The 19,487-nt window shown below is 44.7% G+C and overlaps 1 protein-coding gene across 4 annotated transcripts in view; it reads left to right on the top strand.

Annotated features, from left to right (window-relative positions):
* Window positions 1-19,487, top strand: part of G3BP2 (G3BP stress granule assembly factor 2) — a 297,094-nt gene that overhangs the window by 191,253 nt on the left and 86,354 nt on the right. For 2 of the 4 annotated variants that reach the window (XM_078676046.1, XM_078676045.1), the window contains exons 8-9: window positions 15,426-15,527; window positions 16,316-16,418. In XM_078676046.1, the coding sequence (XP_078532172.1) occupies window positions 15,426-15,527; window positions 16,316-16,418 (205 nt within the window). The remainder of the gene's footprint in view (window positions 1-15,425; window positions 15,528-16,315; window positions 16,419-19,487) is intronic. The other 2 variants (XM_078676048.1, XM_078676047.1) reach the window with 1 other exon arrangement.

Genomic DNA, 19,487 nt, shown 5'->3' with positions numbered 1-19,487 from the left:
GTGGTTCTTCCTTGGTTTTTATGGTGGGGTGTATTTTTATTCTAACCTAATTTCTCATTCCACTGCTTCTTTATGTCTTTCATTAGATCAGCTCTGTTTGGCTTTTTTGTTAAAGGCAGTTTGCAGACCCACCTCCAGGGCTGGTGTTGCTTTGGTATCTAATTCCAAGTTAAGGAATCTGCATCTAGATGTCTCTTATCAGACGGTAAAGTTACTTCCCTTCGGTAACGCATTATCCGGTAGAGACATAGTCTAGCCGCAGATTCCTTACTGACCCACCCATTGTGTAAAGTGGCAAGAGTTGCCCTGTGGGAGCTGTTGCCTATTGGCTAGTGAGTCCTTCCCTCCCACAAATTCAAAGATTACATAAAACTCAGATCATTACCGGAAATCCTTGTACGACATTACAATACATGTTTCTACCTCGCCTGCTGTTACCACTCATTTTTTTTTCATTTTTTTTTTTGTTTTACAAAACATGCCTTTACCACACATAAACCTTTACCATTCAGGTAAGTATTTGTAAGGTAAGTAAAATAAATAAATTATAATAATATATATATGTGTGTGTATATATATATATATTGTACATTTTATAATATATAGATTTCATTTTGAAGTACCTAACCCGGCTTTGTTTTTTTTAAAATACATTTTATTTTTAATTGAGGGTAGGCAAACTCTTACCACCTTATGCCCCTTACCCCCCCCCCTCACCCTAAAAAGTGTAGATTGTATGGGTTTATGATCATAAAATAGCCTTTTATGGTTTTCGGATTAATTGATGCTTGGTGGTGTACTTATGTCATGGAGTCTAATTATGTGGAACAGTATTGTTTGGCATGTAGTGGAGTTGTATTATGTGGTGTTGAATTTTGTGGATTTCTGTGGTGCGGATTGGATGTATGTGCGTTTAGTGGAATTGTGCTGAGTGTAATTATGTGCTTAGGTGTGGAATTATGTGGTGTGAAAACTTGTGGCTTTCAATGGCTTGTATTGAGTGGTATGTGGCATGGTATGGAGTGTATTTATCTGGAGATACTATGTGGAATAGTGGATTTATGTGGAGTATATTTGTGGTATGGAGTAGAGTGTAATTGTGTGGTGATGAGTGGTAGGTGGAGTGTAAATGTGTGGCGTGGAAATGTGTGGCGTGCGTAGGAAACTAGCTCTTCATGTAGTATACCAAAAGAGGTATACTGTGCAATGAGTCCAGGTATCCCTTAAAAATGGACCGGGGCTTGCTCTAGCAATCCCAAGGATATTCATATTTTTTTTTTTGGGGAGTAGTGTGGTCAAGCAGTCTTATCAGAGACTAGTGTTCGACATCTGCTGCTTACACACAGTCCATAAAGGATTCACACTACTCAATCAGGGGGTCCACACCAATTTATAAAAACAGACATCGTTATATAACTTAATGGACCCGGTTCATTCAAATCAGACCAGTACGTTTCAAGTTAAGAATGTTTACAGTTTTTAAAAATGGATACTTTGTGCAGTTTCTGAAGCGGTAATGTTATACCATGGAGGAAAGGCATATACTGAATTCAGGTGCTTTACAGCGACTGATGGGACCAAACTTCTTAACTTAAGTATGTGGCATGGTCGAAGGCAGCACCAACACATCACATCGGACCTCTTGGAGCGCAGTGCAGTATGCAGGGAAGCAGCTCCGCTGCTCCACGGGAGTTCCTGGGTCTTTGGTGAAGGGCTGGCAGGCCGCCCAGGCTTTTGGAGGGCATGAGCTGCAGGTAGAGACTACTTTTGCGCTATTTTCTAGGCCAGCCGGCAGGGTTGGCTCCAGGTCATTTGCTGCTCCTCTGTTCTTGCACCTCTTCAGGGTCCTTCTTCTTTCAGGGCGGGTTCTGCTTTTGGCATTCTCACACCTAAGGGAAGCCAGATTGAAATACAAAAGGTGGTGGGCTCTTTGAAGCTTCCTGCCGTAGGAAGCTAATTTACAGCTAATCCTGTTGAAAGGGTGTGTTAACACCTCCCACCAGAGCAGGCTTTGTTCCTGACCCATTGAGCTCGTAGGCCCTCATCCCTGGGGGAGGGAGGGGGGAGGGCGGGGTCAAACTCCTCTAAGGTGCCCTCTGGATCCATGCGTTAATAAATCAATCACTTGAATCAGTCTGGATTTATTAATACACGATGGTTGATACCAAACTTCTTTAGTTTCAGTGTAGCTATCATGTAGCTGGGGAACTCGTTTTTGACCAGTGTCCAGCACATACTTGAAATGGCTTCCCTGTTCACTTCCACTGGCCGGAATTGAACTGTTCAGCACAGAGGCATATTAACTCAGGCATGTATGTCCACACATGTACTATAGTGACCCCCCTTCTTTAGGCATGTAAGGCCTGCTCTAGGGGGTGATTTATCTATACTGCATGGAGTGTCTGCAGGCATGGCTGTGTGCTGTGTTGTCTTCACTTTTGTCTGCACCAATGGCAGTCTGAATGGGTTTGGTGAGGGGTCTCTTAGAGTGACACAGTACATGCTACAGCCCTTGGGGACCCCTAATCAGTAGGCATCCTTTTGGGAGGGTGGTGTTAAACCTCCTTACCGGATAGGCTTTTGTTCTGGGTCTCCTGAGAGCAGATGCTCTCACCCTAGGAAGTCTGAACAGCATCTCGAGTGGTTGGCTGGCAGAAACCAGACGGCAAGCACATTAGAGGCTGGTAGATTTTCAGGGGCCCCTCTAATGTGCCCTCTGGGTGCAGGTATTGGTAAACCCATTACTGGAATAAGTTTGGGTTTATCAATATGAAATGTTTGATACCAAACATTGCTATTTTCAGTGAAGCCATCATGCAGCTGGGCAACTCGTTTTCACCGGTGTCAAGCACATGCTTTACAATGGCTTCCCTGTCCATTTGCACTTGCAGTAATAGGACTGACCAGTACAAGGGCATAGCTGCTCATGCAGGTATGACCTCACAGGTGATATTCAGCACCCTGACTTACGGCTGTCGGGCCTGCTGTATGCGCAACTTACAAACCTCACATGCAGTGTTAGGGGACATGGCACACGGTGATGTGTGACATGTCATGTTTTCACTTTTGTCTGCACCAAGACTCGCAGCCTGCAATGGGAGTCTTGCATGCGCTTGGTGAGTGGTCCCTTGGGGTGGCATAATCCGTGCTTCTATGCTTAATGCCCTCTTTAGTAATTCATGCCCTAGATACCAGAGGTACCATTTACTAGGTAATTACTGTGGGTGCTAAAAGTTTTGCCAATCGGGGAAACAAATGTACAGTTTAGGGAAAGAGACTTGGCACAGTGTCCTGGTTTGCAGGAACCCAGTGCACTTTAAGTCAAAATTGCGTTGAATACCGGGCAAAAAGGGAATTTTCCTACAGAGTGTAGCCATGTGTTAAGTTGAGTGTAAATATGTGGCGTGAAGTGTAATTATATAGGTTGAAGTGGAATTGTGGAGTGGAATTATCTGCAGTTAAATTGTGTTGCGTGGATTGTAATTTTTTGGTTTAGAGTGGAGTGGTGTTAAGCTACAAGGAGTGGTATTATGTAAAGTGCAATGATGTGGCGTGAAGTGGAATTTTTAGGATTGTAATTGTGTGACATGGAATGATGTGGAGTGGAATTATATGTAATTGGATTGTGTGGCATGGAATTATGAGATGTTTAAATGTGTTGTGTGCTGTGGAATTTTGCAGTGTAGGTTTGTGTGTTGTGGAATTATGTGGCATTTAATTGTGTTGAATTATGTGGAGTTGAATGGTTGTCTTCACGGGCCAGATTGTCCTGTAATTTCTTCGGGCTTAGATTGTTCCCCCCCCCGGCCCATCCGCGCCGCCACCCCCCCCCCCCCCCCACCACCACCAATGAAATTAGCTAAAACAGTGCTGCTTGGTGCATATTTGAATGTGATGCAAAAGTTATGTGCAAAACAAAAATGCTTTTATCTCGAAATGGGATTTAATCATAGATGCTAGTGCTCATCTGTAATGGAAAGCGAGAAAGAGATGTGAGGCTAAGTGGAATTGACATAGATTCGATTACTACAGAGCGGGCTAGGAGAACCAGGAGTTCAAAAGCATAGAAAATAGCAGCATATAAAAAAATATATTTTGCAGAAAAAGTCTTGATAACAATGTATCAAATTCTCTTCCTACTTAACAACGCTGGCCCACGAATATGCCTGTACTAGAGATAAAATGATAAAGTAACTTGGTATAAATACATTTGGTAAATGATTTTAGCTTGATTAAATAAATTCAGTTCAGCAAATAAGGTGGCGATTATGGCAAATGGAGTATTTGTTAAAGCTGTTTTCGCTGTCAGTCTTCACATGGAACAAGGATGTCTGGCTAGAGACGCACCCAGGAGAGATAGCGAATACTGCAGATAGAATGATGGCTGCTGGCATGAGGAGAGCAAGGTAGGAAAGAGAGGAATGTAAGGGAAGCTAGGCTTTCTGCAGAGACAGCAGTGCTATTTAAAGAGCAAGCGGCTGAGCGAACAAAAGGAGAGTAGCTATCCTTTTGTGGGAATTTTCCCCCCAAGGAAAGTTAGAAAAATATTGCAAAACACTGCACAACTTTAAAAGAACATATATCTATTTCGAGCAAAGAATCCCATGAAAAGAGAAATTGTCCATACAACTAACACACATTTCCTCCCACTCGACTTTCTCAAGGCTGAAAAAGAAAACACTGAAAGCCACAATTGCAATAATAAACACTTGATGACAGGGTGTTAAAAGACAAACCGTAAAAAAATTAAAATACCCAATGGGCCGCATTCAAAACTCCAATTGAAAGTCTGAGACCAGTAATGAAATGACATATTCCAGAAATCCAGGGTCCCGGTGTACAAAACTCAACAGAGCTGATAATTCACTTGAATGTCCAAATATCAACCCAGCTTGTTTTGGGTGAAACGAAAGATCAACGTCTCATGCTCTCCCCCGGTGAGACACCCATACAAAAAGAGTATTGGCAGCTAAATTGTATGTCGGAAAACTGTCCCTTGAAAGTCTAGTGCCCACAATGGTGATGTGAACTCATAGGTTGGAATAAGTAGACAGCACCAGTGCAACAGCAAGCCTCTTTTAAAAGTGACCACAGAGAGAAAAACATAGCCTCCGGCTCAAAAAGCGCTTGTGATGATCCCAAAGACTTCGTTACAATGAAAGACACTGGAAAGCAAAGGGAGGAGATTTCCGGGCTGCTCGAATAATGTAAACTAAGCAGCAATGCCCCCCCCCCCCCCCGAGTGCCAATAAGGAAAGAAGACAGATGAGCTGCAGATGGAGTGCTGCCAGCTAATAAAAATAAAAGCCGAGTAAGATGTACAGGCCTGTTTTCAGACCTTTGCATGCTCGAAATGAAAGACAGGGGAAGCAGCTGTGCGAACAAAGAGCCATCCCATGCTGTCAGACACCTCGCAACAACACGACATAGGAAGAAAACTGTATCTTCCCGAAACACATGCAGAAACAAAAGAAAAAAATAGTGCGCAGATCCAAGCCTAAATGCACGCAAGTGAAAGGCTACAAGTAGTAGGGCCATGCTCCGTGGGAGGGAGCAACACTGGATAAGGAGGGACATTAAGGGAAGATTAATCATTTGCAAGCCTCTTGAAAGGACATTGGAAGAATCAAATGAAAAGCTGTGGGTGGGCTGTAAGCCCACAAAGTATATACAACTTGTTTAGAACAGACCGTGCAAGCGCTGTCTAGGCTCGCCCTAAAAATGGCCTTATCACCCTTTACTACTAACCACCTCTATACCTTAAAAAATACCCTTCTCTTCCAGGGTATCCTCCTCAAAGTCATAAGCACTGAATATTCCCACCCATGTGCGCGGACCCCGGAAATAATATACAATTATATATGGAAATCACATGTATCTAGCTCCACTTATATGTATGAACATATATCATTTTTTCTCACACCAATGCAGCCCCAAACTGAGGCTAAACAATGTAATTACCCATACATATACTGTATTTGCGAGGATATAAAAAACACATTAGGTCAAATAGTGCTTGAACTCTGTGTTTTAATGAGCAAAACACTCATAAATCTTGAAAATTGCTAATAAATAGACATTGTTAGCCCACAGGCTGCATTGTAAAGCAATAGCATAGAAAATGAAAGCATTTTCAACAAAAACTGGCACCGTGCCTTTAAGGCAGCCATGACCCCTAGCTTCCCATCATGCCTCAGGGGTGACAGTTAGGTCAGTTGTTCTTTCCGGCTCCTTCAGTCAGGACCCTGGTTTTACAGCTCCTACCTTTTTTGACTTTCTGTCAAAAATGTTTTGAAATTCTACAACTTTTTCACTTTCACTCGACGTCTTTTGACTTTAGAGTGCTAGTGCTGCCTTTTTCGTTCTTCAGAAAAGGTTTATTTTTGTCAAAATGCCTTCACTTTTCGATCCTTGCCAATCCTGTGGCAAAAAGAAGGCCAAGACTGACACACATCCTGTGTGTATCCTTTGTCTCCCTGAGACTCATAATGCAGACAGCTGTCAGCCTTGTAAGATCTTATCAAGGAGAACCCTCAAGGACAGAGAGAGAATAAGAATTTATGGCCTCTCTGAAAGCGGTAGGTCTCCTCAAAGGCAGCAGAAGAGCTGAACACGGTCGATGTCGAGAAGTCCCGACCTGTTCTCAGTCGGCGTCGAAGCTGCCAGCGACGGCGAAAACATCTTCAGACACATTCTGCGACGGCGAAGACTCGGTTACCTCTGACGTCAACCAGATGGCGTTCAACGTCGAGAGGCAGACCTCCGTCGTCGCCCGATAGGCATACGACGTCGAGGCAGATCACTCAGTCGTCGCGGCGGCGATCGGCGTCTAGGCGTGGCGCTCCGTCGCTGCATCAGCGATCGGCGTCAAAGCCCAGCGCTCCGTTGTCGCACCAGCGATCGGCGTCTAGGCACAGCGCCTAGGCACAGCGCTACGTCGACGCCCCGGCGATCGGCGTCGAGGCACGCTTTGTCGACTCATCACCTGCGTTCAACGTCAAGACACTCGTCGATGCCGCATTACAGCAGTCCGATGTCGAAGCAGGTTGCTCCGTTGGTGTCACAGCGGCGTTTGACGTCGAGCCACAGGTCTCCGCCAAGGATGGGTCATCAGTCCCCGGCGTCAAGACACCAGCTGCCACCTCCAGTGTCGAGACCGGCATTGGGACCAACATCGACACAGAAGACTCCTGTAAGCGAGGCAGAGAACACTGATGCCGAGACAGGAAGCGGCAGAAGTGCTGGAGAGGCGTTCTAGGTCAAGGGGATGTTCTCCTATACGCTTGAGCCCACCTTCAAAGAAGAAGAGATTTTCTTCAGGGCTGTCTCAGCCAAGACACCAAGCATCCCAGAGTCGCTCCAGATCTCGCTCTAGATGTCCTTCAGGAGAGGTCTCTTCTCCGGTGAGCCTTTCGTCCTCTAACTCAGGATCCCATGTCTCTCACCGGGAATCAGCATCCAAGAACTCGGATGTGGTGGTCTATTCGTCTGAGAGTGCCTCCGAGCATTCAGCTGGGTCGCGGCATGAAGAGGCGCATCCATCTTCCCCCAGCACGTTCCCCTGAGAGAAGAGAAAGGCAAAAGTCTCCTTCCATCAGACTGTCTTCTAGGTGGTGCAGACCATTACACCACTCGTCCCCCGACAAAGACACAGCCTCTGGCTCAACACAGCAGGAGGATCGGGATCGACCTCCTTCAAGACCCAGAGAGAGAAAGCGCACTCAAGTGCGCTCAAGAAGGCGGAGGTCCAGGTCAAGGAGCAGGAGAAGAGAGCGCAGACATCCTACCACTTCATAGTCTACTCGCTCCCATAGAGACTATCCTCCCACATTAACAGACAGCCCACCGTCGAGAATCTCTCAAGTGGACGACCTCTTCACTCTCCAGGCCATCTTGGGCAGATGGGTGCTAAAGCTGGGAATTCCAATGACCGCGCGCCAGACCAAGTCATCAGTGATTTTTGAAACACTGCATCATAAGACAGCGGCCAAACCTCTGCTTCCCTTGGTTCCAGGGATAATAGAACCAGTGATGGACGTGTTCCTCACGCCTGCGGCCATTAAGTCTGTACAGGCAAGGATTCTTAAAATATATCGGTCGCCAGAGGAGGATCCACTATTCCTCAGAGCCGACCCTCCCCTGGACTCAGTAATCATCGCAGCGGCAAAGAAGACCCATGCCGTGGCATCTTCCTCCACCGTACCTCCAGACAAGGAGAGCAAGACTCCTGGGGACGAAGAGTATGCGGCACCTCGGCCTCCTTGCTGAAGGTTTCAAATGTGGAGGCGCTATTGGGCCGCTATGATAGATCCCTGTGGGATTCCTTGTAGCACTTTGTTGAAAAACTCCCTCAGGAAGATCGCAGGGATTTTTAAGAGATCCTTATGGAGGGCAGCCAAGTCTTCAACCAAATTATTAGTGCTTCAGCGGATGGAGCTACCCTGTCGGCGCATGGATATGCTCACGGGGTATGCTCAAAGAGGTCTTCGTGGTTGCGCCTTACCGCCCTAAAGCCAGAAGCTCAGACACGGATCATGAACCTGCCTTTCTCTGGAACATCTTTATTCGGTTCACATACCGATGAGGAAATGCAGCGTATGAAGGCGGAATTGGACACGCTAAAAGCCGTGGTGCTTGAAAAGAAAAAAGAAATCAGAAAAAGGTTCGGCCCCTAAAACAAGCGATCCTCCCAACAGAGGGTTTAAACCCCTCAGTGGCAGAAGGGTCAAGACCAACAGGGGCAGCAAAAATCCCAGTATAGAGGAAGGCGCTCCTCAAGAGGTGGAGGTAACCAGCGACCAGGCAATAACTCCAACAAGACGCACACAATCCAAGCAATGAGTCTTTTCTTCCCCCAGAGCCGTTCACCAGTCCAGTGGGGGGGGAAAGCATTGCGCATCATATGGAAGAATGGCGAGCCATTACAAAAGATAGCGGAGTGTTGGCTACGCTTAAGAATGGTTACTTTCTTTGGTTCCAACATCAACCTCCCTCTATCCCTCCACTGCCAACATAGTCATCAGCTAAAACTCCTATAAAAAGAGGTAGCCACCCTTCTCACAAAATCCGCTATCTAGGGGTACCAAGATCTCAGAGAGGGAAAGGAGTCTATTCAAAATATTTTCTGGTCAAGAAAAAAGGCCAGAAAGCGGAGTACAGACCCATTCTGGACTTAAGGACTCTTAATCTTTACGTCAGAAAAGAAAAGTTTTGCATGTTGGCGCTTCATCAAATAGATCCACATCTCAAGCAGGGGGATTGGATGTGTTCGCTGGATCTACAAGAGGCATACTTTCATGTACCAATAGCTCACAGTCACAGGAAATATCTCAGTTTCCGGGTGGGGACCTCTCATTACCAGTTCAAAGTCCTCCCATTTGGGTTGAAGTCAGCTCCCCGAGTGTTCACGAAGTGCATCGCAATGGTAGCAGCAGCTCTATGCCGCAGGGGTGTCTTCGTGTACCCATATCTGGACGATTGGCTGTTGAAAGTTCCTTCCCCAGTCAGTGTAAGTGTTGGAAAGGCGACCCCAGGGGAGACAGAAGGTGTCTGACTGTCCGCCCCGAGGCCCACCTCTCTGTATGGAATAGGCCGAGCGCCGTAGGGAGGCCTCCTTGTCGAGGCTCCTCTCCTACAATCGTAACAGCAGAGCAATCACACTACTTACAGATAGACACTACACAGGAAGGATGTTCACAAGAATCTTTATATAAGTACTCAAAGCAAGTTCTTGGCAGGGTAGCGGCAAGGATCGAGGGATCCGTAATGTCGTGGTCTCGGGGGGAAAGGGGGTAGCGGGACAGTCTTGGCACCCACTGGTGCGTGGATAGTTCAAGGGTTCAGGCCGCGACAGCGTCAGCAGGGCCTCGAAGATGGTTTAGCTTGGTCAGGCCGCGACAGCGTCAGCAGGGCCTCGAAAGTAGTTCAGCTTGGACAGGCCGCGACAGCGTCAGCAGGGCCTCGAAGGTAGTTCAGGTTGGGCAGGCCGCGACAGCGTAAGCAGGGCCTCGAAGGTGGTTCAGCTTGGACAGGCCGCGACAGCGTCAGCAGGGCCTCGAAGATAGTTCCAGGTGCAGGAGTTAGGATCAGGATCAGCCGCGACGAGGTCAGCAGGGCTTCGACTCCAGATACAACTGCCCTCTCGATCCGGGGCTGGCCCAGATATAGGACTGGAGGGCTTTGATGTCCGGACCCTCGCGCCTGGGGGTCAGAGGGGCCGGGATGAAGGTGTCCAGACACCCAGCAGGGGGGCGGAGCCAGCACCCAGGGAGCCGGGAGAGCGATCGATACCAGGCGTCCGGGGGCGGTGGAAGGCCCATCGAGACCCTCCTCCTCCGGGGTCTGGTCGAGTGGCCACTTTACCACCTGGGAGGATCCTGGTGCCTCAATGTCTGGGCTTCGCTGGGGCCGGGCCCGGGATGGCTGCGGCCACGCGTTCGGGGCGTGAGGGTCCCAAGATGGAGTCGGGCCGGAAAGGGCGGCCGGGTCAGGGTGCCAGGCTGGCAGCGTTGGCGAGCAGGTTCTGCCGGGGTACCCGGGAGGGGGAGAGCTGCAGGTGGCCGGGGAGGCTGCTCGCGCCGATGGTTCGGGAATGTGCGTGTCAGGGGGGTCGATAGTAGGTAAATGGAGGGCTGTCGTCCCGGGCCCTCCATGCGGATGGGGTCGGACCACGCCACGAGGCCGTGTCCAACAGTAAGGAACCACTTTCTGAGCTGCATCGATCTATGCCATTGGTTGGGTCTACATGTGAATTTCAACAAGTCAACTTGACAGCCGACGCAGCAAATACATTTCCTATGTGCTCTGCTAGACTCCGAGGCAGGAAGTGTTTCCTTCGGAGGAGAGACAGTCTTCCATCACTCAAAAATGCCAGCTAGTTCTCCAAAGCAGAATCTGACGTTCGGAAGGATTGCCTCCCTGCTAGGGTTGATGGCATCCTGCATTTTTCTGGTCCCCAATGCCAAACTACGGATGTGTCCTCTTCAGCAGGATCTGGAGGACCAGTGGGACCAGCAGTCAGCTCGCTGGGACGACAAAATAACTGTCGAGCACGGCGCGAGCATCCATACCTTGGTGGATGAAAAGACGAAATATGCAAGTCGGCATTCCATTCCATCAACCTCCTCCTGCCCAGACCCTGATAACAGATGCCTCTCTCCAAGGCTGGGGGCTCACATGGGTCATCTCCAGATGCAAGGACTGGTCTCCAAAGAGCGATCCAACCACATCAACATGTTTGAGCTGAGGGCAGTCCATCTAGCCCTCAAAGCTTTCCTGACCTCGATTCAAACATCATCAGTATTCGTACAAACGCACAACACCACCACCATGTACTACTTGAACAAACAGGGAGGAACACGCTCACGCACCCTCTTCCTGGAAGAACAAAATCTGTGGCTTTGGCTCCTGGCTCGGAATCTGTCAGTCACAGCAGTCCATCTCCCAGAAGAACAGAACGTGAGAGCGGATGCTCTAAGCCGGCATTTCGAAGACAAAGAGGACTTGGTTCTCAACGACGAGGTAGTCAAACATCTTCCAGTCATGGGGTCGTCCCACAACAGATCTCTTCGCGAACGACGAAAACACCAAATGCAGTGACTTAAGCCTCAAGATTATACCAACCAGGATCGAATGGGAATGCCCTTTTGATAGACTGGTCAGGGGAATTTGTGTACGCCTTTCCACCCCTTCAGCTGATCCTGAACGTGGTGAGCAAGCTGACTCACTCGTACACAAAGATGATTCTCATTGCCCCCGATTGGCCGAGACTGTGGTACACGGACCTTCTACATCTGTCAGTGTCCTCACAAGAGGCTGCTGTGCAGGCCGGACCTGCTATCCAAGATGAATGGGAGGATTCATCATCCCAACCTTCCATCACTGAACTTGGAAGCATGGCTCCTGAGGTCATACAATACGGCCAGCTAGGACTGCCGCAGGACTGCTTGTTCATTTTGAAAGAGGCGAGATGACCTTCCACAAGGCATTCATATGCATACAAGTGGAAGCGTTTCTACATGTGGTGTATGCAGAACAATTGTCATCCTATCTGGGGTCAGGAAGAGGTCATTCTCCCTTACCTATTATATCTGGCTAAAGCAGGGTTGAAATTTAATTCCATTAAGCTGCACTTAGCAGCTATAACAGCTTACAGGTGGTCACCTTCCCAACCTTCTTTATTCCAGTTACAGGCTCTGAAAGATTTTCTGCAGGGCCTGAAGAAGGTCTCCTCCGTTACGCCCTCCGTCGCCTCCCTGGGAGTTGAACCTGGTGCTATCAAAATTGATGGGTCCTCCTTTCGAACCCATTCATAAAGCAACCTTGCAAAATATTTCTGGAGGGCTGCTTTTCTGGTAGCAATCGCGTCGGCTCGCAGGGTGAACGAAATTCAAGCTCTCTGTTCCAGAAAATCTGATCAACTGTTTGTCAACTATGGGTCGATCAGATCTGGTTATGCAGCTTCGAAACGTTCCATCTCCAGGTGGATAGTTTCATGTATCAAACTTGCTTACCAATTGGCGCAGAAGACCCTGGGGTTTTCTCTTAAAGCACATTCCACCAGAGAAAAAGCGGCTACTACGGCTTTTCTTCATAATGTGCCCATGTCTGAGATTTGTAAGGCGGCGACCTGGAGGTCCGTCCATACATTTAACAGACACTACTGTCTAGATTCAGACGCTAGAGCAGGTACACAAGTAGGCCAGGCCTCCTTGCGGAATCTGTTTAACGTCTGATTTTCGGCTGTTAAACTCTTTGGTTGGGTCATGTCTTTCTCATTTACCTGCAGGTGGTTGATGGGCTTGCTATTCTATTCAGTGCTTATGACTATTGATGAGGGTCCCCTGGAAGAGAAGGAAAAGTTACTTACCTGTAATCCTAGTTCTCTTCCAGGGGTAGCCTCATCAAAGTCATAAACAACCCACCCGCCTCCCCAGGTAAATGAGACTGTGTCAAAATGTTTACAGTTTATTGTTGAACCCTGACTTTCAGGGTTATGTAAAGAACAACTGACCTAACTGTCACCCCTGAGGCATAATGGGCAGCTAGGGGTCATGGCTTCCTTAAAGGCACGGTGCCAGTTTTTGTTGAAAATGCTTTCATTTTCTATGCTATTGCTTTACAATGCAGCCTGTGGGCTAACAATGTCTATTTATTAGCACTTTTCAAGATTTATGAGTCTTTTGCTCATTAAAACACATTGTTCAAGTACTATTTGACCTAGTGTGTTTTTTTTATATCCATGCAAATACAGTATATGTATGGGTAATTACATTGTTTAGCCTCAGTTTGGGGCTGCATTGGTGTGAGAAAAACTGATATATGTTCATACATATATGTGGAGCTAGATATGTGATTTCCTTATATAATTTTATATTATTTCCGGGGTCCCCGCACATGGGCGGGAACATTCAGTGCCTATGACTTTGATGAGGATACCCCTGGAAGAGAACAAGGATTACAGGTAAGTAACTTATCCTTACCACCCTATGCCCCTAGCTACTCCATAACACAAAAAATTACCTTACCACCCTATCAGCTACCCGTTTCTAAACCCTAAAACACCTGTACAACCCAATAACCTTACCCCGAACCATAAAAATGCTTTATCCTATGTCCCACCCATCCCTAAACACTAAAAATCCCTTACCATCCTGTACAGATATATATATATATATCTTTTCATTGAAAAAAACAAGAGTTAAAGTAATGTAGGAAGGTGAATTTTTCAGTGACCACATTGTTTTGAACTAAAACGCAGAACTTAACCAGTTCTAGTTAGCAGAGCTCCCTGTAACTTGCGCCCTCGTCATGCACCTCTTATGACCTCCCACATTACATCACTTATGACATGTTATATGACATCATTTATGACCTTAATGGCGCTGGCAGGGAAACGGAACGAAAGTCTGCTCCCAGCGGGTAGGTGAATTCTTACAAAGTCTTCTCCCAGTAGGCTGACTTTATGTTCTCTTTCCCTGCCTGCTCCGGTGTTGGCTGGAAAACCGCTATTCCCCAGCGATGGATTCCCCGGCACATAGCATGTGAGCCGGCCACAGGGGTGAAGTGAGTCATAACTGGTGAATATCAGTAGTTTTATTTGTTTAAAAGTGTTTTAAACTGACATTTTCACTCAACACCCTTTAGCCTTGGGATTTTTCAGTGAATATAATGTGTGTAGATATGTATGTATATATAAACAGAATTATGTGCGCTGCAGAAACCCTAACTTTAACCCCCCACCCCCGCTTTGTAAATGACATCAATTTTGACTCTAGCCACTAGATTTGTGATGGGGCACAGCGTGTAAATCTAATGTCAAGCAGCAAAACCATTTACAAGTAAGTAATTAGTTTGATCTTCCTCACCTTTCACCGTCCTATTTCTTTTACACTGGAATAGGGTACATTTGCTTGGAAAAATCATGGATGTTTTGCTGTTATTTAGAGTTGTATGTTTAGGTAGTTTTAATGAAATAATAGGTTCCTTTTCTGGCCATGGTGTAAATGTTGAGAATGGCGCTTTTTTGGACATATGTTGGAAATAAATGAATGATGCACAACGTTAAGGGTTAGGAAGTAAGCGCAACATATTTTTAATTCAAGTTATGAATATTTCTGAGAACACTTGTACACTGCAGCTAGCTTAGCAGCAGACTGATATTATATTTTTTCATTTGGACTGATGCATATTATGTAGAAACCTTGATGGCCCTTTTCCTTTAATAAGTTGATTATTCTCCTTAGTTCTTTAAAGTTAGTTTTCTGGTTTAAATTTGGACTTTCATATCGGACTGATGTTTAGGCCGCAAGTATAAACATTTCTAGTAAAGCTACTTTTGTGGGGGAAGTGGGGTGGTTATTCATTAAACACTGTTAAAAATGAATGTCATTGTTCAAAATGCTACTGGTGGTGACCAGCATCAAGTCTTCAGCAATGTGTTTGACTGTGTAGTGTTGCAGACTTAAGAGTAGAAAAATGGCAACTTGTTTGTAACTCAAATTTATTTTGCAGTAATTCTTTTGATGAGATGTTGTAGATGCATCCCTCTTAATTGCTTAGCAAATGAACTTTAATTTTGCTAATTTGATTTATGTTGATGTGTTAAAAAGAATTGACACACAATGCATATTAAACACCAAATGATGGCATATTTCTACATTGTCTGCAGCTTATTTTCTCACTACTTCATACTGATCAGGCTGTATTGTTGAACTTATTTGATCATTTTTAATTGTTGCTAGAGAAGTAATGCAAAAACCAGTAATTCAAAAAATATTGTTAAAGCCAATATTTAGCAATTTACTATATTATTACAACTACTTATCGTAGTACATATAAACAGTGTAATTGTTTGGAAGATTAGTTTCCCTTTAGGGATATGGTTTGTCATGATTAGTAGCCTAGGTTTGTTGCATTTCCTGCAGGCTTTCTCCTGGGCTTCAGTGACCAGTAAAAACCTGCCTCCTAGTGGTACAGTTCCTTCCTCTGGAATTCCGCCCCATGTTGTTAAAGCACCAGCCTCACAGGTAATCGATCTGTGAACGCATTAGATTTTCTTCTTTGAAAACTGCTTAAAGCTGTATCAAAATTAAGTTGTAGTTGACTGTACACATTTGTTGCCCTACGGAAATCCTGCCTAAAATGTTTCGGGCTATTTCAAAGCTCACATTGGTCTGGTGCATGCCTGCCTATCACAGAATGCAAAGTAGGCACACCCCAGACTTCAACACTTTGGGCATCATTTGACAGCTGTATTAGTTTTACTTAACTTTTTAAAAAAGTTTTGAATGTATAACCGTTCCTTGATGGAGGGGAGGGTAGCCAAAGCAAATAACATTCATCTTTAAAGCACATTCGGGACCTGTTATTTTCAAAATATATATTTTTTTAAAACATGCCGATTTAGGCCATGGCATTGTATAGAGCCATCACATGAAGCTGTTAATTCTCAATTTAAAATTTGTTTTTATTTGGATAAAGCAGCTGGCCCAAACATTTTCTGAATTATTTTTCTCAATGTTTTTCTTTGGAAACAAACCACCTTAACTGGCATTTGACCCTTATTTTCTACTTGGAATTTTTCTATTACTTGGAACTGTATTTTCTAGAAGCAGGTCCTTAAGCTGAATGGCACTGGCATGTGGACCAAAGCATTCTTAAAATGCTTAGTAATCAAAGGGACATTCTTATAAATGCTTCATGTTGCTATTGCAATGATTTCCACTTTGTCAAGTTGTTTTCCTAGTAATGCATTTCACAATTTGTCTCCTTTGTTAAAACTGTTATTTCTTTGGCTGTTTTCCTCCTGTTTCAGCAAAGGGTTGAAAATAAACCTGAAACTCAGTTGCAGTCTCCTCGGATGCGGGATCAGCGTCCCCGTGAGCGACCAAATTTTCCACCTAGAGGACCGCGACCAGGTAAAATTCTCTTAAATATAAACACAAACATTTGAAGGAATTGCAGACAGTGTTTTTTCCTGCAATGTCTATCTGACCAAATAGGTAGTTTAACTCTGGGGCACAGGCGCTTTTACTTACAGCACAGTTTAAACTACTTTCCTTTTATAATCCTAATATCATTTTGAAAGTAGCTGTCAACTTAACAAAATATGCCTGCACTTTTCTTAAGAGTTTGCTGTTTGGTATAATTTATCAGCTGTGCGCTGGATAAAGCCCTGTTCTGCAAAAGGTCTGCTTAATTAAATTAATCCGTTGACGCTGCAAATGTCATGTTTTTGTTCAGTCTTCCTAACGTGGCCTATCTTCTGTGTTATTAAACTTGAGTACACTGCTATCTGTATTTTGTGAATTATATGTTAATTATCATCCCATCACTGCCAAGTCCATGCTGCTTTTGTTAAAATCTCTGCTATAAAAAACAAAAAATTTTGTGCACTACTTTCTCTGTTTATCACATGAACTGGTTAGACAACTTAGCTGTTGGATGACTGCTCTAAAAACTGAATTGTTATACTTGAACGGATCATTTCTGCAAAGTTACTTCTATTCATCTGTGGTGGTTAGTATAATTAAAGATTGTCATTTAACGTTAGATCAGTGTTCTGCTAAGCTGGTGTCTATGAACAACCCCAGTGCCTAACCAGTCCTTGAAATCATATGCAAATGAATATCTCTCCTTCATAATCCAAACTTTCCTAAGAATTTCAAAATATCTGTAATTCCTCTTAGTGACATTGATACTGGGTTTCTGGTCTCCAAAGAGATTTTCAGGAGTTCCTTTGTCCATTCCTTGGGCAGTATCCCTTTTCTCAGTCATTGGATTGTCCCTCCTGTCCAGGGTCAGTAGAATATCTCTACACATTTGGTATTCCTGGAAAACACTGTATGGTTATTATTTCTTGTGAAAACATTATATAAAAACATACTTATCATAATGATAAACCTCTCTATTGAGAGACAGTTAAACTTTTTGACACAGCTCCTCTCGAAGGTCACCTTTATTATCTTCTGCTGTCGTGGGGGAATTTGGGGCAGTGATAAATGTTTGGATTATAATCCAGTATCCAGTTCAGCATATTAGAATCACGACCGGTCTGCCAGACCAGGCAAAACCTTTGCCTTTGAAACGGGCTGTGAAATCTCTTCCCATCCCAGTTGCAGGTGATTTGCTGATGCTTCCTCTCCGTCCTCATAGGTTTTCCACTCAAAGCTATACAATCTACTGATGTGCGAAGTCGTCCTACACAGGTGCCTATTTCCTCCTCTCTTTGACTTAAATGGTTGACAGAAGAGAAAAAATAAGTTGAGGCTACTCAGTAAAAAAAAAAAAAAAGTCTGCATGACAAAAGCTGGAGAAAAAAATCACTCCTACCGTGCCAGGTTACTAAAACAGGACAAAACTGAGATGGAAGCATAGGTGAGTTAAATTTGCTTTCCAGCAGGTTTTTGCAAGAGCCCCTTTACTTCTGAGAGACCAAGACAGATGCTTGACTCCTTTGTGAAGAGAGTTTAATTTTCACCATCTACCTTAGATGCCTTAATGCGTAGGATTACCTACTGAACGAAGAAACCATTCTCGTCCCAATCATTAATTTCCTTGGCAAGACGCAATAACTGTCCATAGTTAATAACAGTTGAGACATACTCAAAAAGATTACATTTTTGGCTGTCAATCATCAATAATTTCTCAGACCCTTATCTCATAGTCTGAAAACAAACTTGTGGTGACTTTAGTTCTTGGATTATTGAAACCTACAATGCACACAACCCTTCTCCAGCATTGGATCTTTCATATATTCACATGCTTGAATTGCACCTTCTAGCCAGTAACAGGCGTGAGGGTGGCACCCCATCCGAACACATTTCGGACCTGCAGAAGAACAGAAGCTGTCTGTGACTTGAAAGACACTCTGAAGGACTGGACCTACCTAGGACAAAGAGATGGGCTTTAAATTCCGTTGGTTGACCTGTGCGGATACAGGGACACAACCTACAACAGGCCTTTTTCCTACAATTTCCAACTGACCATTGGCAACTGTAACTTGCACTGGACTTTTCTGGTGTTTGCCTGAGATTCTGTTTGCCGCCGAGGTCCTGGGGTACTTAAAAGTGTACTCTTATAGTTGCTTGTGCACAACAAAAAAGTTTGTAAATGTTTGAATACTTTTGCTCTGGAGCAACAAAGCCAAGGGGGCCTCCCGCAAAACGTACCAGACTGCCAGATTGAATTTAAGATTTGGTCCCCTAAAAAGCTCCAGCATCGCTGATAAAAAAAACAAATTCCCTTTCTGTTTTGGAAGTTTGAAAAGTTTTCAAGTAAAAACAAAGGCTCTGGAGATTTAGCAGGCTCAATCTGCTACAGGTATCTGACCAGTAGTTCTTCAAACGCCGTACTCCGATTTTGGACCACCCCACTGGATGAGGCACAGCCTGCTTGTTGTACCACACACTATTCCACCAAGGAGAGGAAATTCTTGTACCATGCAGTAAAAGTGACTTTGATACTTGTAAAATTCCTTGCGTTTTGTTTTTTGACATTAAACTACCATTGTGCCAATGCTTTACTAGTTCTACCAAATCTCTTTTAGAGGAACCACTTCACAATCCGCACCCCAAATCTTAAAAGGATACAGATTTGAAAAAAAGTGATTTACAGACGGAGTAAAACCTGTATATGACTAAACCTGAAAGCCCTAGGCCTGTGCGCAGCATATAGGGTAAAATGCTTGTTGACTATACATTTCCTAAAAAAAAAAATCTTTATTGTAAAATAAATAAAAAGGATAGTAATTTATCCATTTGTCCTATTAAGTCAATTGTGGGTTTAACTGTTGTAATCCAGTACAGGACTCCTAGGTTGGCACTGGGACCTCTACCTAAGACAGGTAAGTATTTACGTTTCAGTAGTTGTACGATTTTTAAAGAATATTTGTAATTTGCAAAAATCGACACTTAGAAGAAATTTCAGAGAAAAACAGTCAATGGTTTCCTATGGAAGAAAATGCAGGTAACTGGTAAGTACAGTTA

Source organism: Lissotriton helveticus, chromosome 2_1 (assembly GCF_964261635.1).
Source record: "Lissotriton helveticus chromosome 2_1, aLisHel1.1, whole genome shotgun sequence".
NCBI lineage: Eukaryota > Metazoa > Chordata > Amphibia > Caudata > Salamandridae > Lissotriton > Lissotriton helveticus.
The sequence above is the reverse complement of the archived record's forward strand: the minus strand, read 5'-3'. Positions and strand labels throughout refer to the sequence as shown.